Here is a 22,884-nt window from a genome sequence, read left to right as displayed (position 1 = left end):
AAGCACTGCTAAGCTCTGGAAATTCAAAGATAAAACAATCCCTACCCTTTGGAGCTCGAAATCAGATAGGGAGCATGTAAACAGCTATGTACAAACAAGCTATTTATCAGATTAATTGGGGAAAATCCACAAAAGAAGACAATAGAATTAAGCAGGACCAAGAAAGACTTCTTGGAGGAGATTTTATCTAGGAACTGATGGAAGCCAGGAACCAGAGATAAGGAGGGAGAGCATTCTGTTTCTGATATGCCTAGAGTCAGGAGAAGGGCTGAGACTTTCCCCAGGAATAGCAAGGATTGTCACTGGATGAAAAAATATGGGAAAGGATATAAGAAGCTTCAGAGGAGAAGGGGAGGCAAGTTATGATACCAGCTTTTTATTTTCAAAATATATGCAGAGTTTTCCACATTCATCCTTACAAAACTTTGTTATAAAATTTTCTCCTTCCCTTCCCCAACACCTCCACTAGACAGCAAGAAATCCAATATATATTAAACATGGGCAGTTCTTCTATACATATTTCCACAGTTATCACATTGCACAAGAAAAATCATATAAAAATAAGGAAACAAAAAGCAAACAACAACAAAAAAGTTAAAATACTATGTTGTGATCCATAGTTCCTATAGTCCTCCTTCTGGATGCAGATGGCACTCTCCATCCCAAGTCTATTCAAATTGGCCTGAATCACTAGGGAAGCAAGTTATGAATGGCTTTGAATGCCACATGATTTTGTATTTGATCTTCAAAGTATTAAGGAGTGGAATTTGTTGCCCGGGGTGGGGAATGAGATGGGGACCTGCACTTTAGGAAAATCATTTTGTTAGATGGAGCATGAACTGGAGTGAGTTCAAACTGTGGCAGTCAACCCACCCAGAAGACTACTGAATAGCCCAGGACTGCATCAGAATGGTGACAATCTTAGAGGAGAGAAGACAGCATATGTATATTCCAAAGATGTTAGGAAAGAAAATTGACCGACTGTGACAATGGACAACACTAGGCAACTTGGGAGGATAGTGGTCCTCAATAGTAATAGGGAACCTTGGGAGGGGGGTAGGATTTCGGAGGGAGTAATGAGCTAATTTTGCATGTGTTAAGTTTGAAATGTCTCATAGATGTGAGGCTGGAGGTCTGCAGAGAGATTAGGGCTAGATAAGTAGATTTGAGAATCATGAGTTGAATATCCATGGGAGCTGGTGAGATCCCCAAGGGAAGCAGTATAAGGGTAAAAGAGAGGGACTAGGACAGAGTCCTCTGGATGAAGATTCAGCAAAAAAGACCAAGAAGAAGCAGTTTGATAGTTAAAGGAGAAGCAGGATTGGTATTCCAAAAACCTAGAGAAAAGAAAGTGTGAAGGAGCAGAGATTGATGGACAGTGTCAAAGGATGCACAAAGTCAAGAAGCATGAAGATTAAGGAAAGGCCAGTGGATATGGCAATTACTGATCATTGGTAATTTTGAAGAGAATAGTTTTGTTTGAATGATGAGGTTGGCAGCCAGACTGTGGAGAGAGTGGGGGAAAAGTGGAGGCACCTATTTATTGTAGATAGCCTTCCCAAGGAGTTTAGGCATAAAAGAAAGAGATAGATATATGAAAGCAGCTAGTGGAGATTGATTGCCAAGTGAGGATTTTCTGAGGATGGTGGAGATAAGGGTGTATTTGTAGGCAGTAGGGAGTCAACCAGTAAATAGAAAGATACTGAAGATAAATGAGAGTAGGGGTAATAAGGGGTGCAATCTACTTAGAGAAGACAAATTAGAATGGGATCTCTTATACATGTCAAGGAGTTAAAAAAGAAAATAATATGCATCCTAATTATCAATGGAAATGATGAATTTGCTAAAAAGAAGCAAAACATGTTTAATACATCTTTGATTAATTTGGGTGGTAGCAAAGAACTGTGGGAAAATAGTTGGTCATTCAATTATGGGGAGACTCAAACTGCAGTAAAAAGATGGAATGGAATGTCACTATACCATGAGAAACAATGAGTATGAAGAGTTCAGAGAAATACAGGAAGACACGCGAATCAACAGCTGCAGGGTGAGGGACACAGGAAAACAAGAAAATTATATACCCCATGATGACAACAAAGACAACAGTAGCAATGTAAGTTGGAAGAGTGATGACCTGAAGAAAAACACAAAATATATAATGTATAATAATAAAAACGAAGCTTGACCTCCAAAATCAATGAGATCTGTGCCTGCCTACCTTGGAGAGGTGAGCACAGGCTTCAGGCAGAGATATGATATGCATTGTCAGTCTGTTGAATTTTTTATCTTTTTAAAATGTTACAAGAGGTGGTTTGCTAGGAGGGGAAGACATATTTGGAAATGAATATGATGATTTAAAGAGCTCAATAAAAATGTAACAATTTTTAAAAATAGAGAAGGCTTCACCAGTGCATTTTCCTATTTGGGGCTACATGAACTTTCTGGCCAAAGGAAGCCTCCTTTAGGCTTTTCTAGCCCTACTTGTAGATATGTTCAATTAGCTCAAGATGTAAATAGTCTCTGCTCAGTTGTTTTGCACTGTCTAGGTATCATCCTTACATACCAAGGGAAAAAAACCATAGAAATCTCTCCAACTTGCCGGCACTAAATTACTAGGCCATGCCCAGGGTACCTGTCATTGCATTGTGAATGTTATTGAACATTGAGAATACTTGCACAGAAATTACCTCTTAGGTTTTAAACTTAGAAGTTTCTCAAAGACCTCTGTTTCCTAATACAATCTAAAATCCAAACAGAAAAAAGAATTTTAAAATTGGTTTTGACATGAGTGTGCAGGTTGTAAAAAATGAAAATACTTTGCTTTCTGAGAAACTAAATGTACATTTTCCCCTTAGGGTTTAATAATTTTAGGTGACTATAAGATTGACCTCTTGCCATAAAGTTAGAAGGGATTTTAGCAGTGGTCTAATCACACCTCCTCATTTTACGGATCAGTAAACTGAAGAACAGATGATGGAATCACTTGTGTATGCCTTCATCCTCTGGCTTCAGATCAGTGACTCTCCACTTCTACATTACCTTCCTCCTAATTCATGAGATCACCCTTTCAGTTTCATTTCCATCAAATGGATAGGGTTCTTGCAAGGCTTGAGTCTTTCACATTCATAAAGAGAATTTTGAGAACAGATTTTGTCCTAACCATTGAACATAGAATTTCCTGCTCAACACTGACTATAAAAGTCTTAGGCTACAGCATATATTTCACTATTAAATTGATGGTATACCATTCTCTGTGAAAACTTCTGGGAGTGAGAGGGGAGAGATTGATGAATGACAGACTCTTCATAACTCCCTGCCCCCAAGTGATTAAGGATGAAAGTCCAGGAATGGGCCTAATTTATCTCTCCCTTCAACTTGGCTGAGTATATCCATTGTGGTCCACAAGCTGGTCTGAAGAACTCAATTAATGTGAATTGATACGTGAAGGACCAAACCTTAATGACAGTAACAATAGGAGACTCCCCACTCTAAAAATAATATTACGTTTTCAGCTCCCTGCTGGAGTACTTAGGTATGATCTATTCTGGGCTTTTTATTGTTGTCGTTTTTTAAAACTGGATCTTCCTATATCACTCAGACTAGAAATCCAAAACTGCTCTTGTGCTCCCTTTTAACTTCCCCTAAGTAGCCTTTTTGGTCTCTGCCACTGGGTTTTCAACATACTTGGTCAGCACAGTCCCTTGGCAAGTTATAATTCTGAGTTCGAGAGATATAAATGTCAACGCCCTAGGTAGTTGAGGTGACAGGCTTGCTTGGCTGGCCCCAGCTATTGAAGGTTTGAAGATCTTCTATGAAATGAACCCTGAATCTTAAAATACTGAAATTGCTTTCCCTGATCTCAACCCTGAGGATAAATAAAGCAGAGCCATTCTACTTTTATATGGCAGGGAACAAATGTATGGAATGAATGATTCTCAAAATTGAGACAGGGAGAAGGCAGAGTTCAGATAGTGTTCAGAGATACAACCTTCAATATAAACTCAAATACTGAGATTCTTCTAAATCATTTAGGCTAGAAGATGGAGCTAGGGATTCCTGAGAAGTGGGAATACTTAGCACAAATTCCTAATACACATTAAACCCTTAATAAATGTTTGACTACTAAAAGACTATTTATCCTCTAAGCCTTGATTCCCTGTTCCTAGTTCTAGGATGCGTGACACCAAGTTCTGAGATTAGGACTCCTGATCAATAAAAGGAGAAGAATATAAAGAGAAGGTTGGGAACTTTTTCCACTTATCACAATTGGAGGACTCCTTGCTTTGGTTTCCCTCTAAACCTATATAGCTACATCCCTCCTCCCAAAAAGACAGATCATTTTAATTACTATTGTAGAGAAAACTGACATCCATGGCTTAAACTAGAAATATTAAATAGGGGAAATATAAAAGGGATGAGAAGAAACTAGACCTGGAAATATTATGCAAGATCCGTTTAGAGGCCCTGATCTCACTGTGTCCAATCCATAGATTATCCATCTGCAAACAAGCCAAAGTCCTTAAGCAGGATTTGACTGCTCCGTAATAATCTTTTTTGTAACTAGCTAACTTATATAAAATAGAAACAGGTGGTACAATATATCATCTGTTCCATCAAGTGAGTTAAAAGTCATTAAAACCATAACTGGGAGTCTTTGTAACTGACAGATATTGGAGTGTTGTGCAGGAACAGAGAGAAGACATCTGATATGGGCAACAATTGGGAGAAATAATCAAATCATTCAATCCTCAAGAAAAGAGTCCATTTATGATTGAACAACAATTGAATAAGATTAAGAAAAGGCCAGTAGATTTGGCAATTACTGATCACTGGTAATTTTGAAGAGAATAGTTTTGTTTGAATGATGAGGTTGGGAGCCAGATTCTGGAGAGAGTGGGGAAAAAAGTGGAGGCTTGAATAAAAAGGTAGAAAAGGTGTGTGATGGGGGTGATGGAGAGAGACGGCCCCTGTCTCTTAAGGCTTACTTCCAGGCCAGCTTTGGTTGGTCTATGGGCTGACATGGACAGAGTTGCCTTTCACTGGAGAGTCAGGTGAGAGTGTGACTAGAGGACATAAAAATCTCCCTGAGAGGCTGGCTCTGAACTGAAGAGGCAGAGAGGGAAGTCAGAGATCTGGAGTGGAAGACAAAAAAAGGAAAAAAAAAACCATGCGTCACCTTGAAGTCATAAGGAAGTTAAAGCTAGAACCCTCCATCACCACTGCTCCTGAGAGAAATTGGAAAATGACTCCACATATTGTGTCAAAAAATGACATCATCAAGACGTCAAGGCTTTAAAGCAAACCCTTGGGGACTACCCTTCTGTGACTGAAGGGGCTTCAATCTTCCTCTCATTGTGTTCAAGATTCTGGGGAAAACTTAGGAGCAAATAAAAGCGCGGTGTCTAGTCCCTTTCAAAGTGGAAGGTGAGAGTTTTGGGAGACACTTCGCTTAATTCCTTTTCATTTCGAATTCAATTTTTAAAGCCCAGTCCTTTGCTGTCTGATGGCCTGTGTGGCTTTCTGGCCTGGGCAGAGAGATTCCTTGGAATTAAGGACTTCTGAGCTTCAATGGCGAGAGCTTCAGCACCATGGACTTGGAAATGGTGAACGGCCCCACCAGTGTATGTGGCCTTTGATTTCTGCTCCTTCAGGAGCTGCCTCCAGCCCAAGATGATGCCCCAGATCCGCAATCCTGAATCTGTGTCTCAGATCAGATGCATGTCCATGGTCCCCGGGAGGAGGAAGGCGTCACATAAGGGGAAATAGAGAGCAAAGGTCTTTTTTCCAAACCCCCAGACTTCAAGGTTTATTTCAGAGGCAAAAGAGACAGGTGTCCTGGCACTACGGAGAGGGCGGTTTCCCAGGACATGGATGCCTCCCAGGTTGTGCTCTCCCAGGGTGAGCGTGGCTCCTGCGCCCCCGGAACCCTCCCTTCCCCCCGAAATGCCTTTCCCCCAAATACGGGGCCCCCAAACGTGGGCCGGGAAGCTCCTTGGTCAGGCGCAGGGGCACCCAGGCCACTCCTCCCTGCCCGTGACCCGCCGTCAGCGCGCGCGGACCGGAGGACTGGCCGCGCCAGCCCTTTCCGCGCGATAAACGCCAGGGGGGCAGCCAGAACCCCCCAATCTGGCGCGGAGGCCTCCCGCCTTCTTCCTCCTTTCCCCCGGGACCTCGCCGGGCTGGGGCTGCCCCCCGGCCTCCTCCCTCAAGTCCCGGAAGGGCCCCTCGGGGCCAGCCTTCCCTCGGGGGTCTCCCCCCGCTACTGTCCGCCCGGAAGTGGCTCTGTACCGAGCCGTCCGGCGGGAGCTCCCCCACCATTAGACAGGCGCGGTCTGCCCTTCGCGGTCTTTCCGGCGCTAAGCGCAGCGCCTGGCGCACGGCGGCGCCTAATCAGTGCTTGCTGGGCGTGATTCTGGAGGTGCCTGCGGAAGAAGGACGAGGGATGGCGGCCCCCGGCCCGGGGAGAGGCGTGGGAAGAGACCGCGGGCAGGTTGTCATGGCGACGGACGCCCGAACCCGCCGGCGGGAGGGGGGAAGAAGGGAGAGGGGAAGGGAGCCCGGCCGAGAGCTCGGGCCCGTGATTGGCGAGAGTGCGCGCTGCGTCCCGCCCCTCCCCAGCCGAGGCCGAGGAGGGGAGCCGCGGGAAGCTAAGGCAAAGGGGCGGAGCCTCAGGGGCCTTCTGCGATTGGGCGGCCTTGCGCTCCGCGGCCTTCTGGGAATCGTAGTCGCGCGACCCCGCTTGTGCCGGCCGAGGCTCAGGATGCGCGCGCAGCCCCGCCCCCGCGCCTGGCTGGCCTCGAGCGCTCCGAGCCGGCCGGCCGTTCAGGTAAGTCGTGGCTGCGCCCCCGGTGAGGAGCGAGCGTTCGCGCTCCCGGCCCTCGTCGTCACGGCCGGCCCGGGCGGGGGAGGCGAGGAGAGGAGGGGGGCCCTGCGAGCGGCGGGAGGGGCGGCCCTTCCTGACGGGGGGGGGGGGCCCCCTCAGGGACCCGAGAAGGAGACGCTGGGGGAGGGGCCTGCGGTTGGGAGGGGGAGGGGCCTGGAGGGGGGCGGTTCTAAGGGCCACCCCCTGCCCCGTACGTGGGAGGACTTTGGGTTAAGGCGGGGTTTCTGGGAGCGGGTGGGCGTCTGTCCCTGGGGGGGGAGGGGTCTTAGAGTCCCAGGAGCAGAGCTTCCAGCCCGTGCCCGATGGTCTCAGGGAAACGCAGATGGGGAAACTGAGGCATAGAAGGAAGCACCTAGAGAGAAAGACGCGGGCTTTCTGACCCCTGTGAGGGCACAGAGCCCCCCCCCCCTCAAATCCCCCCCCCCCAGCCCGGTCCTTCCTCATGGAACAGAACCCCAGCCCCGCCCCCCCCAGGTCGTGCCTGGCCCCTGCTGGGGGGATCCAACACCCGCTGCCCCGCCCCTCACACGGCTGAGGAGGAGGCGGCTGGCACCCCTCGGTGCCCGCCCAGCGCATCCCAGCCCCCACCCTCTGATCCGACACCCCCTGCCCCACCCCTCACACGGCTGAGGAGGAGGCGGCTGGCACCCCTCGGTGCCCGCCCAGCTCCCCAGCCCCCTACCCTCTGATCCGACACCCCCTGCCCCGCCCCACACACGGCTGAGGAGGAGGCGGCTGGCACCCCTCGGTGCCCGCCCAGCGTCCCAGCCCCTCCCCGGCCAAGCTGGGCTTCATGCCTGTGACCTCCCCCATCTCCGAGCCTGGGGGGAGGGGCCTTGCCAAGGGGGGAAGAAGTTGAGGTGCCGGGGGCAGAGCCCCCACAGAGAGTGGCGGAGCTGGGGCTGGAGCCGGGGAAGGTAGGAAACATGCCCGGAGCCTCAGGACTTCATGGGCAAAGCTAGTGGATGACTTCATGGAGAGTGCCGGGAGCCGCTTGCTCTGCTTTTGCCCAACTGTGGGACGGAAATGGCCCCTTTTTCTCCATTATCATAAAGAATCCTTTCAGATACTGAGAGTGCAGAATCCAGGCCCCTTTCAGCTGTCAGTTAGGAACCCGAGTCGGAGTCCGCGAGGGCTCCCCCGGTGACCTCTGTAGCATCAGCCGTTTGTTTCCCAACCCGAGGCAGGGGCAGAAGGAGGCTCAGCGCAGATGCCCCAGCGTCGCGTTCTCTTCAGTTCCTGGTGTTCCCTCGTAGTTCCCCTTCTGGCACTTAGAGCACAACCTTCCAGCCCTAATGAGGGAGAGCACATGACCTTGGGCCTTATTCTGACTGCAAACCGGGTGAGGCGTCCCTGTGGGAGATACAGGGTCTGGGTGAATCTGGCTCCTGTGGAGCCACTTTGGACCTCCCGTGGCTGCGGGACAAAGGTATTCCTTGTAGATCCAAGAGCCCTGGCTGTGTCCCCAGAGCTTGGAAGAAGACTAGCCAGAATTACTGGATGCTCTTTGCTGACTCCTAAACATCTTTCCCCACAGCGATATGTGGTAGAGTATACAGTTGCTCAGTCTGAGTCTGCAGGGGATGGGCCCCCTGGTGGGGAGAAAGCTTTGCAACCCTGAGGAAAGGAGCCCGGCTGGAGAGATGCTGGCCCCGGGGGAAGCGATGGCCGTGGTGGTCCCAAAGCCCCGAGTGCTTCGGCTGCACAAACAAAGCGACGGCCTGGCCCTGGACGCCCCCAGCAGGCAGGAAGGCACGGCGGCTGCCGAGTCCTCGGACCCCGAAGCTTCTCGTCAGAATTTCCGGCACTTTCAGTACACAGACGTGGCCGGGCCCCGCAAGGCCCTGAGCCAGCTCCGAGAACTCTGCCTGCAGTGGCTGAGGCCCGAGATTCATAACAAGCATCAGATCCTGGAGCTCTTGGTGCTGGAGCAATTCCTGACCATCCTGCCCAGGGAGATCCGGGCTTGGGTAAAGTCCCAGCACCCCGACAGCAGCGAGGAGGTGGTGAGCCTGGTGGAGAACTTGGCCCATGTGCACCAGGGAGAAGGTGAGTGTTCAAGAGCAGGGGCAGGACGGGGGTTAGCCTGGAGAGAGAAGAAAAGAATATTTCCTGCTGGTGGGGAATGTTTGGAACCCGAACATGGGTCCACTCTGAAATCATCCGGGCTCAGCCTTGCAACTTGTGTGTGCACAGCAACAGGGTTCTCAAGAGTGGCCGAGGCTCTCCTGTGCAGCCTGGGCTCTCCTTTTGGGCAGAGGAGGGAGCTGGAGCTGGATGGGGCCTCGAAGGTGGTCTGGGGTAGACGTAACTGAATTACCTGCCCATGACCCCAGAGAAGGGGTTTTTCCAAAGCCACAGGAAGAAATGCTCTGAAAAATGGCTTTGGCCATGTTCTATTTATTAAATGTTTCCTTTGTTCCTCCCCAGCGTCCCGTGAAACAGGTTGGCTCTCATTGTTCCTGTTTTGTAGTTGAGTACACTGAGGCATTAAATGCTACAAAAGCCCCAGGTCACATACCTCCTGATTGATTAATACCCAGGTATCCTGATTCCCATCCTATCACACACCATATTGTGCCTCTGATTATAAAGTCGTGTGTGTATATATACTGTGTCCTCTAGACATTCCACACTTAGTTTGCAGAATAATAAAAGGACTTAACCCAGAAAATACTCCTTGATTAAACGAAAGTGCCTGAAACAGAGCAGGTACAGCATGTTATATTGGAAGGAGCTTTAGGCTCAGCAAGCAGGAGCATCCGATGTGAATCTGGCCCCAAATCTGCTGGCTCTGTGACCGTGGTCAAGTCACTTAACTTATTTCTTCTTCTTGAGAGTACAATAGTAATCTCGGTAGTATCTGTCTCTCACGGGACCATGAGCATTAAGTCAGTCAAAGTCATTTCCAACCTTGAAGGGCTACACTGATGCCCGCTGTTGTTATTATTACACAACCACCTGGCCTATAGGTAGGGCTGGGAATGATCCCCTTCACCAACCCTGATTTTTGGGCTCGAGATCATTGCCTAGAAATCTATTTTAAACCCACATGAAAAGAACTGGAAGTCAAGAAAGAGTCCATCTTTCTAATGCTGGAACATAGAGCTGCTCTTTCATTCTGGCTAATCTCTCAGTCTGGAAAAAGAGGGGAAATGATCCCTGATTAGTGTGGGAGAATTTCTGGCCTTGTAGGCTTGGACATGACAGCTTCCTCACAGAGACTTTTTCCTCCTCAGCTCAGCCTTCTCAAGGCCCTGGCTTTTCTCCCAGGAGCCCCAAAGATGAAGAAAAGGCCAGTGTTTTCTTGGCCACCAGTTCTCAGGTGAGTTTTAGTTTCCTTACTCCCTCTCCCAAAATGTCTCTTCCGTTCCCAGGTTGGGAGCCTGTTCCTTTCCCTCACCTATAACTCTGTGCCTCGCCATATCTCCAATGAGCCTGGGGAGTTCTGAGGAATGCGGGGGGGAAACGCTGCTCCCTGCGGCCCAGGTGCCTGAATGAGTCTGATGTGTTTTAGGGGAACACTTGATCTGTGACCCCCATAGGATGTAGGAGCCGAATTCCAGCACCCAGGAGCTCAGCCATGGGCCCAGATGGATGACACAACACAAACATTTTCCTGGTCATGTTTTTTCTTTTAAACATATTTTTTACTAATGTATCTTACAGAATATCTCATTTCTGAATATAGCCCTTTCTTCCTCTATGCGGAGAGCCTTTCTTTGTAACAAAGATTAAAGAGGAAAGCATGTGTGTGTCTGTGTCTGTGTCTGTCTGTCTCTGTATGTGTGTACGTGTGTGTGTATGTGTGTGTCTGTCTGTGTGTGTGCACATGTGTGTGTATGTGTGTGTCTGTGTGTGTGTGTATGTGTATGTGTGTGTGTCTGTCTCTGTGTGCGCATGCACGTGTGTGTGTATGACCTGCTTCTGACAGCACATGCAGTATTCCTCATCCACAGGCCTCCCCATCTGTCTCCACCCCCTCCCCAAATAGGCACATAGTGTGGTAAGGGAGCTGCATTTTCTTGTCTACTTGGGAGCCAAACTTAGTCATTATCACTCCACTTTGTTCAGTTTTGTCGTCTTGTTATTTTTGGCTACAAGATTGTAGCCATATACATTGTTTCCCTGGTTCTACTTTAATTTACTTTCTTGTGCAACAGAAACTCTTTAAACCAGTAGGCCCGAGTCAGCATCCTTGTTTTGGTGGATACCGTGCAATTTAGTCCCTGGGCCATTATCCCTTCCAAGGAAATAAACAGTTCTCCTGGCATTTTCTTGTGGTGGCTTCTGGTGTTGTTACCCTGTTACGATTCCGGCCCCGCTGAACTCTGGTCTCAGGACTTTAGGGTCAGGATCCCTTGAAGCTCTGACTATCCCAGGCTATCACGTTGAAGGTCCTCACAGTTGGGTACCAGAACAGAAGGCTGGGTGCGCTAGGACCCAGCACCTGATTTCCCCGCTCGTGTGAGTGGAAAGCCCTTAAGTCATCTTTTACTGCTGGCCAGATTCAGGGATCTGATGATTTATTTCCCCAGAATGAATGGACACCTGTGGACCTGGCTCAAAGTTGCAGGGAAACCAAGCAAGAGAAGCATCGGAACCTCCTGCCGTTGGGTAAGAGAGGCTTGTTCCACTGTTTCTGATACCCCTCGTGGACCCTCTCTTCTCGGTTCCCGATATTTTTAGAACCCGTTGTACACACCCTCATGTTCCATTCAGACCTCAGTGGGTGCTGGCACATAGCAGGTGTATTAGGTGAATAAAGGTAATTTTGGAAGTGAGAGCAAGAACTGGGAAGGCCCAGAAAGGGTGATCCTAGAGCCCTGAGGGACTCCTGTGGTGACAGGATGAGATCTGAAAGAGGATCCAGCAAAGGAGACGGAGGGGAGGGTCCGAGAGGAGAACCGGGAGAGCACTGAGGATCTGAATAGAGAGGAAGGGTCTCGGAGGGTCAGGCTGCAGGAGGACAAGGCCCTTGGGAGCTGAGAAGAGATGGCAATGGGCAGCTGAGAGATCCCTGGCCTTGGAGAGAGCAGTGCTGGGGACGATGAGGGTGGAGGCCAGACTGCAAAAACAGCTGTCACAGAGGGCACAGTGGGAGAAGGTCTGGGTGCTGGCAGGTTTGAGATTGTGGTCAGAGGGTTTCGGGGATGGGAATGTGGAACCAGGTGGTAGAGGGCGTGGAGGGGATGGCGATCCACAGGAATTCATCCCGGGATGTGAATCACTGTCCATAGCTAAGTGGGACGCTGGCCTCCAAGGTTCTCTTCGCTTATGAGCAAAGGGGTGAGGGAGCTCCCTTTGAGCTGGGGTAGAGGCTGGGGCAGAGGGCAGGGGGCAGGGGCCGGGGCCGGGAAGGTCTCAGGAAGCAGGCTGCTGCAGAAAAGGAACAGGGCAGTTATAGTAGGCGGGGAGGTGGGAAGGACGTCTGTGTTCTGTTCCCTTTGACTTAGCACAGTGCCTGGCACATAGTGAGTGCTTAAGAAGAGCTGAACTTCTACCCTCTCGTCCCCACACCTCGGAATGACCGAGCCCTGTCAGAGGGGTCCCGCCGGTGCCTTCCTGGCCTGCCTGCTCCAGAAGCCCTCCTTCCCTTGCCCAGCGAGCTCTGCATTCACCTGACCACGACCTTTCCTCCCCAGGGGCCCCAGTTCCCAAACCTGATGTGATCCCTGAGCTGGATGCAGGGAAGGAACCCTGGGTCTCAGCTGTACAGGGACCGGAAGAGCTCCTGGGCCCAGAGAGGGACTGTCCAGGTACTGGCGTGCATGGAGCTTAGAAGGGCATCAGAGATGTCCTCTGCTGCCCCCCCCCACCCCCAGCCAGAGGCACGGACCTGCACCATGGGGTGTCCAGCAGAGATCCTTGTCCATCCCCTCGGATCCTCAGTCGGTGTTCCTTGCCCTGCACAGTCAGCCAGCCAATAAACATGTATTAAGTGTCTACTGTGTGCATTGAGGATACAATACCTTGCCCTTGGGGTAGCAGCAGTGGGAGAAACTCTAGGGTTGATTAGGACATTGCCCCCCAAGCCTGGGAGAGAAGTCATAGAGGTCCCAAAGGAAGGCAGCCTCCCTCCAGATCCCCCTTCCCAGAGCTCCCCAGCAGCTTCATCACCTCCTCTGTTCTACCCCTGCTTGTTCTCTGCTCATCTCCTGGTGTCCCCGGAGCCTTCCCCAAGGACTGGCCTTCCCCCTTGCTCCTGTATCCCCTCGTTCCATGGGGCCTTCTCGGGGCCTGCTCGGCCGTCACATTCTCTCACCTCCCCCAGGAGCAGTTTCCTTTCTCCCAGTAAAAGGGCCTTTTTTGGTTTCTTTCAGCCTGGGAGAGTAGAACGGAGGTGAAGGGGTTGGCTGCTCCGGAAGATGTTGCTGAAGCACTCACACTCTCCAGATCAGTAACAAAAAGGCCCAGAAGGAACATGGCCCTGGGTTCCACATTAAGAGAAGTGGCTGAAAATGAGGACAAATTGGGGAGACAGAAGGTAAGCCCTGCTCGAGTGAGTCCCAGGAGGGCTTTGTTCCCAAGGAGTTTCAGGAAAGTGACTTTTTCCCCCAAAATGGCCTGTGGGGAGAGCGGCCACGACCCGGATGGAGCCCAGAGAGCCTTCAGTCCCAACTCCAAGCTGGACGCCCATCCAAGGAGCCCAGCCAGAGAGAGAGCCCGCTCCCTGGGAGCGCGTGGGAAAATCTTCAGGCAGTTTTCAGACCCAATTAAGTGCAAGAGGATCCGCGTGGGTCAGAAAGCGTACAAGTGTAAGGAGTGTGGGAAAACCTTCAGCGACTGCTCCACCTGCATCCGGCACCAGCGAGTGCACACAGGCGAGAAGCCCTACCGGTGCCAGGAGTGCGGGGAAGCCTTCACCCGCAGCACGTCCCTGATCGAGCACCAGCGGGTGCACACGGGCGAGAAGCCCTACGACTGCCACGAGTGCAAGAAAGCCTTCACCCGCCGCTCGTCCCTCATCAAGCACCAGCGTGTGCACACAGGTGAAAAGCCCTACGAGTGCGGCGCCTGTGGGAAAGCCTTCAGTCACGGCTTGGCCCTCATCATCCACCAGAGGATTCACACCGGAGAAAAGCCCTACAAATGTGACCAGTGTGTTAAGGCCTTCAGTAACAGCTCGGCCCTCATCCGGCACCAGCAGCACCATGGCGTCTAGCCACCTTCTTGCACTGTCCGGGACACCGACTCCCCTCCGTGCCCTGGACAGGCCCCATCCCCATGCCGCTCAGCCTGCAGGGACCCAGGCCTACCACAGGATCCCCTTGGCCTCTTGGTCTTCTGGTCCCTCTTCCCCAGTACTCTGGTTCTTGTGGCCCCCCCGCCATCCAGACCACCCTTAAGGGGTGGTTTCTCTTCTGCCCTAGGTCCCCTTCCTCTGCCCTGATGTTCATGGTCCTTGTGCTGATGGAGAAGTCTCTGCTCTAGAACAACTTCAATCCCAAATTTCTCGGAATCTCGTCCTCGGTGCCTCCCATTCTCTCTCTTTTCTCCTAAACACAGTCACTGTTCTGTGAGTCCGGTGTTCAAGCCTGACCACTAAACCCATGATGGCTCCGAGACCATTCTGTTCGGAGGTTCAGGCACATGGCGTTCAACCAACCCCCTAGAGTCCTGGCTTCCTCCCCTCCAGCTCCCCGACTAACCCACCAGTGCCTCGGAAAGATGGTTTCAGAGCCCAGAGCAGCTTCCCCCTAAAACCCTCCCACTCAGAGTCCACTTCCTGCTTATGATCCTACAGTCCCAGCAGGAACGCAGCTCTGAAAGCTCACTGTCCGCACTGTGTAGTGGAGAAAGTGCTGGATTTGGAATCTAGGACACTTCACGCACTTCCTGCCTCTGATTCTTAGGAGCTCCGTGATGGTGGGCGAGTGGAAAACCGATCCCGGGAACCAGGCTCCCAGGCGTGGTGTGAGAACTAGGATCACGGGGTAAAAGCTGGAAGTGGCTTCCGACATCACCTAGGCCAAGAGTTCTAAGCCCGAGAGCCATTTAAACTATGTTGTGATAAGTATTTCAGTAAAATTGGTGGCCTTTATACTCCTATACTTTGTTCATTTTAAAACCTCATTCTGATAAGAGACCCGAGGGCTTCACCCCATTTCAGAAGGGTCTGGGATCTCCTGAAGGCAACAGACGCAGCAAGCCCTGGGTGGTCGAGGGATGGGCGTAAGGCAATGGGTCCAGGGACTGGTTGCCTTTAATGTCCCAAACTGTCGCACTGGCCGCCATGTCTCAGTGCAGAACTCAGCTGGCCCCTGTCTCAGGTGCAGAACTCAGCGGCACCTGTCTCTGGGTGCAGCTCACGCTGGTCATGGTTCTAACGAGGGCTCACGTGTATGTCTCTAAAACAGAACCCCGCTGGCCCCATGTCTCTGAGTGCAGCCCCTGGCCACCATGTCCTAAATCAGAACTCCATGGGCCCATGTTCTGGTGCAGAATTCACGGCTGCCAAGTGCGGGAACTCACGTGTCCTTGGTCTCCCAACCACAGAACTCACCTGGCCCATGTCTCTTGGTCTCTAACCACAGGCTCACCTGGCTGCCCATGTCTCTAGTGGGCTCCGCTGGTCATTGGTCTCTAACCCAGTCAGCTGGCCGTGTCTCTAGTGCGAACTCATGCTGGCTGCCATGTCTCTTGGTCTCTAACCACAGAACTCACACTGGCCACCATGTCTCTGAGTGCAGAACTTACGCTGGCCACCATCTCTTTGAGTGCAGAACTCAACGCTGGCCGCCATGTCTCTAGATGTAGAACTCAACGCTGGCCACCATGTCCCTAAATGCAGAACTCACGCTGGTCACTTGGTCTCTAACCGCACAACTCATGATAGCTGCCATGTCTCTTGGTCTCTAACCGCAGAACTCACGCTGGTCACCATGTCTCTAAATGCAGAACTCACGCTGGCCACCATGTCTCTGAGTGCAGAACTCACGCTGGCCACCATGTCTCTGAGTGCAGAACTCACGCTGGCCGCCATGTCTCTGAGTGCAGAATTCAACGCTAGCTGCCATGAGTGCAGAACTCACGCTGGTCACTTGGTCTCTAACCACAGAACTCACGCTGGCCACCATGTCTCTGAGTGCAGAACTCACGCTGTCACTTGGTCTCTAACCACAGAACTCACGCTGGCCGCCATGTCTCTGAGTGCAGAACTCACGCTGGTCACTTGGTCTCTAACCACAGAACTCACGCTGGCCACCATGTCTCTGAGTGCAGAATTCACGCTGGCCACCATGTCTCTGAGTGCAGAACTCACGCTGGCCACTGTGTCTCTGAGTGCAGAACTCACGCTGGTCACTTGGTCTCTAACCACAGAACTCACGCTAGCTGCCATGTCTCTTGGTCTCTAACCACAGAACTCACGCTGGCCACCGTGTCTCTGAGTGCAGAACTCACACTGGTCACTTGGTCTCTAACCACAGAACTCACGCTGGCCACCATGTCTCTGAGTGCAGAACTCACGCTGGCCACCATGTCTCTGAGTGAAGAACTCACGCTGGCCGCCATGTCTCTGAGTGCAGAACTCACGCTGGTCACTTGGTCTCTAACCGCAGAACTCACGCTAGCTGCCATGTCTCTTGGTCTCTAACCACAGAACTCACGCTGGCCACCATGTCTCTGAGTGCAGAACTCATGCTGGTCACTTGGTCTCTAACCGCAGAACTCACGCTAGCTGCCATGTCTCTTGGTCTCTAACCAGAACTCACGCTGGCCGCCATATCTCTAGATGCAGAACTCACGCTGGTCACTGTGTCTCTAAATGCAGAACTCACACTAGCTGCCATGTCTCTTGGTCTCTAACCACAGAACTCACGCTGGCCACCATGTCTCTGAGTGCAGAACTCATGCTGGTCACTTGGTCTCTAACCGCAGAACTCACGCTAGCTGCCATGTCTCTTGGTCTCTAACCACAGAACTCACGCTGGCCACCATGTCTCTGAGTGCAGAACTCACGCTGGTCACTTGGTCTCTAACCGCAGAACTCACACTGGCCACCATGTCTCTGAGTGCAGAACTAACGCTGGTCACTTGGTCTCTAACCGCAGAATTCACGCTGGCCACCATGTCTCTTGGTCTCTAACCACAGAACTCACGCTGGCCACCATGTCTCTGAGTGCAGAACTCATGCTGGCCACTGTGTCTCTAGCCACAAAACTCATGCCGTCCACTGTGTCCACAGTGTGCTTGCTGACCATTATGTCCACAGTGTGTTTGCTGACCATTATGTCCACAGTGTGTGTGCTAGCCACCATGTCTCTAAATGCAGAACTCATTCTGGCCACTATGTCCACAGTACACATGCTGAACACCATGTCCACACTGTCACATTGGCCCCCATGTCTCTAGCCACAGAACACGTGCTGGCCACTGTGTCTGTAGCCATCGAATCTCCAAATGGAGAAACAGACTTGTGGCTTTTCCAGCCAGTCACACCTGCGTCCTCTGTGCTGTCACTTAGCGTCCTCCTATGGGTTTATCCCTTCTTTAAGTTTTTCTTTTCCTGTTTTAACCAAACCAAACAAAATGCTTTTCTTCGCTTTCTTGTCAATTTTGGCTTCTTTTGCTGCTTTCACAGCCCTGATGCTCTTCTCCCAGGTTTCTCCCACATTGTTGTATTTATAATCATTGAATTTTTGATCAAAAACTGGAAGGGACCTTGGGGACCTCCTAGGTTAACCCCTTCATTTGACAAATGGAGAAACTGAGGCCCAGAGAGGTTACCTTGCCTAGAGCCACAAGAATAACAGAAGAATTCGACCTCTTTGAGTCCAAGGCCAGCGCCCTTCCCAAGGGACAGCCATGCTGCTCCTGTCCACAACGGCAGGGTGACTGATAAATTTCCCAGACATCTTCCTCCGTATCTTGAGATAAACACCTGTTTTTCCTCCTTGGAACTGCTCCTCTCTGTTTATTCAGAATTTCATTCTTGAGAGCTTCCCATGCCTTCTGGATAAACTTGGGTAGACTCACAAGTCCACAGGCTCCTACCCTTACTTTCTCTGAGCAGCCCTTCCGAAGCCTGCTCTCGCCAAAGCTGGTCTCCTGCCCTTCCTCCCCACCCTGCCCCTTGCTGGTGAGCATCGCATCCAGAATAGAATCTCCCCTTATTGCTCCCTCTGCCTTTCCAAGAAGGAAAATGTCAAATATCAAGTGAACATCTGCTTTGGACTCAAGCAGATGGACGTCCAGAAAATGGAAGCTGCCTGTCCCCGCTGGAGGCCACAGCCCGGGAGCCGAGCCCTCCCCTGGCCAGGCCGGGCTCTCGCGTCGGCCTTTTGGGGCCTCCGGCACCCTTCAGGCAGCTGCAGTCCGCCTTCCTTCCCTAGGCCCTGGATTACTTCCTTCCTATGGAGAGACTTTCTCTAAAAAACATTGCCCACACCCCTTTATCTACTAAAGCACGAGGCTCCTCCCTGGAGGACCCCCATGACACAATGTCCTGTACGACTTCTTGCACTAGGATCTGGAGGCGAGCCACGGGCCCGATATGAGGGCTTTTGTCGCTGGCTGTGATGGATCTCTTGGCTCCCCCAACTGCTCCTGTACGTTGCAGCCAGCCAGCCAGGCGGCCTGGCTTCTCCCATGCTGCCTTTCCTTCCGTCCTCGTGCCTCTGGGAATGGATTTGCCAGCCTTTAGGCATTCTCTGCTCGACTTTTTAAAGTTTTTTATCCTAAGGGAAGCTAACAATGCAAACACTTGCAGGTACAAAGTAAAACAGAAAACGAATTCAGTGTAAAAACAGGAATCTGTTCCATGCAGCTCGCTTTTTTCAAGGGATGTAATAAATTCAGCCTGTTTGCGCATTGTTTTCATCTTTTTCTTTTCTCCTAAGCCATGCTTCTGTGGCTCCTTTTTTTTTTTTCTGGGGGCCAGCACAATTCTTGGGGAGAGGCTAACCAAGCAAAACAAATCCCCACATTTAGACAGAAATCTTCTGTGCAGCTCTTATTACCTGCACCCCAGCCCGTTCCCGAGTCCACAGATCGGAATCTTGTTTTAGATCCAGTTTCTCATTCAGTCCCCCAACAGCATTTCTCTTCTGAATGAATACCTACCCCCTTTGATAGACCACAGTGAAAAAAATAGCACCTTTTACCCCTAAGACTAGCTGGCCACGCGGAGTCAAGAAGTGCCGAGTTTAGCTCCTGATTTGGGCACTTACTAGCTATGGGACCCTTGTCAAGTCATTTAAATCTCTATTTGCCTCAGTTTCTTTGGCTCTAAAATGGGGATAAGTGTCTGCCTCCCACAACCGGGAGGGAGGATCAAATGAGAGTATTGGTGAAGCATTTTGCAAACCTTAAGGTGCTATACAAATGTTACTATAATTATCATGATTAAGGTACTCAGACCTTCTAATCTTTGGCAATGCTTTCTGAGCTCCCTTGGGAAGTGTAATTTGTGCTTTGTGAGTCACCTTAGAAGTCACCATCAGGCTTGATGAGTATCCAGACTTGACAAGTTCCTGCTTGCTCACACTTGGAGAGCGTAGCCTCTAGGAGGGAGACTTCTTCATTAACAGACTTATTTAACTGCCTCATTTTCCCCCCTACACCCACTGCCCCCTCATAGCAGAGGCCTTTGTGGCCACAATCACTTCTTAAGTGCCCTGCCTCCAGCCTTCCCCTCCAACCTGCCCTTCCTCCAGCTGCCCAAATAATCCCCCAACATGCAAGTCTGATCTTGGACTCCTCAGAACTTCTCCACCTGCCTCTCCAGCTTCGTTCTACTGAGGCCCATGTCCTCTCCTTTCTAGCCAGATGGGATTCTCCGAGATCCTCTGCCCTTCTGTGCCTCCATGTTCCTTCCTCCTCTCCACCTTTGAATTTCTTCTCTACCAGGCCCCCTTCAGTTGCTTCACGTAGCCCTGCCCCTCTATCTGAGCGATCTCTCAAATCTTCTCATATTGTTTACTTCATCTCTTACCTCATACCTCATACACTTACTAATAGAGCTTTCTGTTACACATACATATAACTAGATTGTAAGCTTCTTAAGGGCAGGAACTTTTTGTATTCCCAGTGCTTAGCACGGTATCTTGCACACAGGAGTTTAATAAAACTTTATTTAATTAAATGTCTTCTTTTTTTCTTGTTTTCAGAACTAAATCTTAAAGATAGAAAGAAACCATGTTCTAGCAGGATCAGTTATCTCCCATACTGTCCAGCATGTAAAGGGAGTCCAACCGGGTCTATGGATGTCCCAAAGGACACTTGGGCCAGAGCCCAAGCACTCAGGCTCTGATGACAACATCAGTTTTACTTAATGTCAAACTGCCTTGAACATGATTACATGATAGCTATATAATGCCAATGGAGAACATGGCAGAAGCTACCAACCCAAACCCCATGCCTTCATTCTATAGGTTTGCCAAAGCTTGTTCTCCTGAGGCCATCTTCTCTATATTTGCCTTTCAATTAAGATAAATTTCCACCAATTAAATAGTCTTTTTGTTAATTGTTTACATTTGAGAAGGCAGTATTTATCAGATGTTATGAAAATGGCTTTTAAGAAGCTATCTAAATGTATTATCATCCTATAAGATTACTTGAAATTGACCTTAAAGACCCATTATATTAATGAAGGTCAAATTGTGATTCTTAAAATCGTCAACTACATGTAATTTTATTTTATTTTTTCTTTTATTGATGCAGTTTGGTACTAAATAACTTATTTTTTTTTTTATAGCTTTTTATTGACAAAACACACGCATGGGTAATTTTTCAACATTGACCCTTGCAAACACTTCTGATCCAACTTTTTCCCTCCTTCCCCCCATCCCCTCCCCTAGATGGCAAGTAGTCCCATACACTACATGTAATTTTAAGCGAAGCTAGATGGGACTCCCAACGCTATTAAGAACACATACAAGAGTTTTCTAGTCTCTGTCTTCCACATTTTATACATTTCTATATTGGACTTAATGGACCAAATTTGCAAACACAGAAGTGAGTCGTTTTTAATGTTAGGAAATTTCCATTTATTTTGTGACAGGAGCTAAGTGAAAAGTTAGCCGATTCAACCTACCACGTGAGAGATCTTATGAAGAAGAGAAAAAAGAAATCTATAGATTTCCAACTTTTAATTCCTCACCCATTGGCAGTGTCAAGTGCCTCTAACCTGAGGATATCAGAGCAGGACAGAGACGGGAAAGTTGGGGATCAAACAAGTTTAATTTCGAAGTGAGGGAACCTGCTCTGCAAGCAAGCACCTCGTGTGCCAGAGCCGAGCTCCTGCTGGGAGGGACCCGCGTTAGCGTGGGGACACCTCTGCACTCGTGGCTATGCAGGGAGCTGTGGCCCTGGGCATGCGAAAGCTTGATTCATATCGAGTTTCACGATCAGAAACAATCTGGGGGAGAGCCAGCTGCTCAAAAACAGGGTCCCCTAATACCTTGTCGGGTAATTGGCTCCTTAAGCATGAGCGTTTCTCCTACATTTTAGAAAGTCGAGGTGTCTCACATTGTCCCATCTGTAAGTTTCTGAATGTAAATGGGAAGTGGGTTTCTGGAGCTTTATCCTTGAAGATCAGAACCAGCTCAGTCCAGATTATCCCGGATCAGCAAGCCTTTTACAAGCAGTCTCATCTCATCCCCTAGTGCCTGGTTATCCTGAGCTTTAGCAAGGTTCTTCTGACCTCATCCTTCACATCCACAACTCTGCCCATTTCCACAACCGCCTCTTCACTGTTCTGACTGATTTAGGGGCACGCTCAAGTGTCTGCCATGTCTAGAAAGCTTCAAATCCCCTCCTGGTGGGAATCCTTCATTAGAATAAGGCAAAGGTTCGGCTTGCTAGAATTCGGTTCCTTTTCTGTTTTGTTGCCTTTAATGGGTAGAGTTTTGTGAGAGAGAACCTCAGGAGCCTCTGAGTGCCCTGACGTTGAACTAATAGGTCAAAAATGCCCCCAAGTGTGCCCTCTGGCCCTCCGGTCCCAGCTGCTGGGCTGGCCTAGCTCTCAGCACTGCCCTGCCCCCGCCTCCTCAGTCTGGCTCCAGTTATGTCCTCCTCAACAGCCATGTTCTCCACGAGCATTCTATACATAGCACATAATCATGTTCAAGGGAGCTTGATATTAAGTAAAGCTGATGTAGTCCTCAGAGCCCGAGGGCTTGGGCCAGAGCCCAGTGTCCAGTCGGGGTGTCCACAGACCAGTAAAGCCCTGACAGGGGCTGCTGGGGCTCCATTGTAGTCACTGGTGAGAGGTCATGGTACTTGTCCAGCCCCAGCCCCAACCATACTGCTTTATCTTATCCATTCTCAAGGTCTGCCCCAGATCCATAGGCCCCTCACTCGGACCCCAACCCCTTCGCTCTAGGAATCAGATCAGCACAGTGATGGATTCTGGGAAGGAAAGGAGTATGTCAACTAATCGCCTTATTTTGACGGTGAGGGGTCTTGCTCTCCCACCCCTATGTAGGGTGTTCCTCCCCACTTCCCATCAGAATATAAGCTTTTTGAGGGTAGAGACTTTCACTTTTGTATTTGTTCACCCTGCTTGGCCCAGGGCCTGACACAGGAAGATTTACTAAGTCAGTCTGTGTTATTTATGATGGAGATTTTCTTTCCAGGGTCGATTGGACTAAATAGCTGCCGATGTCCTTTCCAGCTCCGAAATTTGGTAATTCTGTGCAGGGGAAAAAGGGCCAATATGGGATGAATCAGAGAGGAGTTTCTGATTTCTCTGCTCCATGGAAGCAGCCCCAGAGAGACGTGACCTGGAATAAACTTGCAGATTTTTGCCTTGAGGAAGCTGTTCTTTGATTTCTTTTTCTTATCTGTACCCCCATCAACAGTGACAGCTGCTGGGTAAGAGGCCATGGATAACAACAGCTGCCATTTATATACAGCCATGCAGTTGGCAAAGTGGTTTCCTTACAATATTCTCTGAAATGAAACAACTGGTACGTGCAGAGAGGGCTGCAAACATGGCAGCTGTTGGCCAAGGCCAGCCAGGGTTATCACGATGACGTTGACTCTCCAGTGCCGCT

General features: G+C 50.0%; 3 protein-coding genes across 6 annotated transcripts; all 3 read left to right on the top strand.

The window, feature by feature from the left end:
- Positions 1 to 5,588: 5,588 nt before the first annotated feature.
- On the top strand, positions 5,589 to 7,572 carry LOC116420944 (basic salivary proline-rich protein 3-like). The gene is made up of 3 exons (XM_031949197.1): positions 5,589 to 5,621; positions 6,104 to 6,826; positions 7,312 to 7,572. Exons 1-3 carry the CDS (start codon positions 5,589 to 5,591, stop codon positions 7,570 to 7,572), a joined length of 1,017 nt encoding a protein of 338 aa, XP_031805057.1.
- LOC100915041 (zinc finger protein 397) lies at positions 6,711 to 15,066 on the top strand. 3 transcript variants are annotated; one of them, XM_031949667.1, is made up of 6 exons: positions 6,720 to 6,826; positions 8,421 to 8,932; positions 10,123 to 10,208; positions 11,422 to 11,500; positions 12,529 to 12,642; positions 13,207 to 15,066. In XM_031949667.1, exons 2-6 carry the CDS (start codon positions 8,467 to 8,469, stop codon positions 14,046 to 14,048), a joined length of 1,587 nt encoding a protein of 528 aa, XP_031805527.1. In that variant the 5' UTR covers positions 6,720 to 6,826; positions 8,421 to 8,466; the 3' UTR covers positions 14,049 to 15,066. The 3 variants fall into 3 exon arrangements, with proteins under 3 accessions (XP_031805529.1, XP_031805527.1, XP_031805528.1); XM_031949668.1 differs by lacking the exon at positions 6,720 to 6,826 and adding an exon at positions 7,095 to 8,225; XM_031949669.1 differs by lacking the exon at positions 12,529 to 12,642 and having other exon boundaries at positions 6,711 to 6,826.
- A 425-nt stretch (positions 15,067 to 15,491) lies between these two features.
- LOC116421238 lies at positions 15,492 to 16,595 on the top strand. Of its 2 annotated transcripts, none has more exons than XM_031949673.1 (2): positions 15,492 to 15,696; positions 15,738 to 16,595. In XM_031949673.1, the coding sequence occupies exons 1-2, from the start codon at positions 15,662 to 15,664 to the stop codon at positions 16,240 to 16,242; spliced, it is 540 nt and encodes a 179-aa protein (XP_031805533.1). In that variant the 5' UTR covers positions 15,492 to 15,661; the 3' UTR covers positions 16,243 to 16,595. The 2 variants fall into 2 exon arrangements, with proteins under 2 accessions (XP_031805533.1, XP_031805532.1); XM_031949672.1 differs by having other exon boundaries at positions 15,492 to 16,234; positions 16,301 to 16,595.
- Positions 16,596 to 22,884: the final 6,289 nt, after the last annotated feature.

The sequence above is a fragment of the Sarcophilus harrisii genome, chromosome 2 (assembly GCF_902635505.1).
Source record: "Sarcophilus harrisii chromosome 2, mSarHar1.11, whole genome shotgun sequence".
Lineage (NCBI taxonomy): Eukaryota > Metazoa > Chordata > Mammalia > Dasyuromorphia > Dasyuridae > Sarcophilus > Sarcophilus harrisii.
The sequence above is the reverse complement of the archived record's forward strand: the minus strand, read 5'-3'. Positions and strand labels throughout refer to the sequence as shown.

Bases quoted from the DNA above. Each gene is read 5' to 3' on its own strand.
- LOC116420944 (XM_031949197.1), top strand. From the start codon at position 5,589: ATGGACTTGGAAATGGTGAACGGCCCCACCAGT. The intron at 5,622-6,103 runs GTATGTGGCCTT...GATAAACGCCAG, and splicing joins TGGTGAACGGCCCCACCAGT to GGGGGCAGCCAGAACCCCCC. The intron at 6,827-7,311 runs GTAAGTCGTGGC...CCCCCCCCCCAG, and splicing joins CGAGCCGGCCGGCCGTTCAG to CCCGGTCCTTCCTCATGGAA.
- LOC100915041 (XM_031949667.1), top strand. From the start codon at position 8,467: ATGGGCCCCCTGGTGGGGAGAAAGCTTTGCAACCCTGAGGAAAGGAGC. The intron at 8,933-10,122 runs GTGAGTGTTCAA...TTTCCTCCTCAG, and splicing joins CCATGTGCACCAGGGAGAAG to CTCAGCCTTCTCAAGGCCCT. The intron at 12,643-13,206 runs GTACTGGCGTGC...GGTTTCTTTCAG, and splicing joins CCCAGAGAGGGACTGTCCAG to CCTGGGAGAGTAGAACGGAG.
- LOC116421238 (XM_031949672.1), top strand. From the start codon at position 15,628: ATGTCTCTAGATGTAGAACTCAACGCTGGCCACCATGTCCCTAAATGC.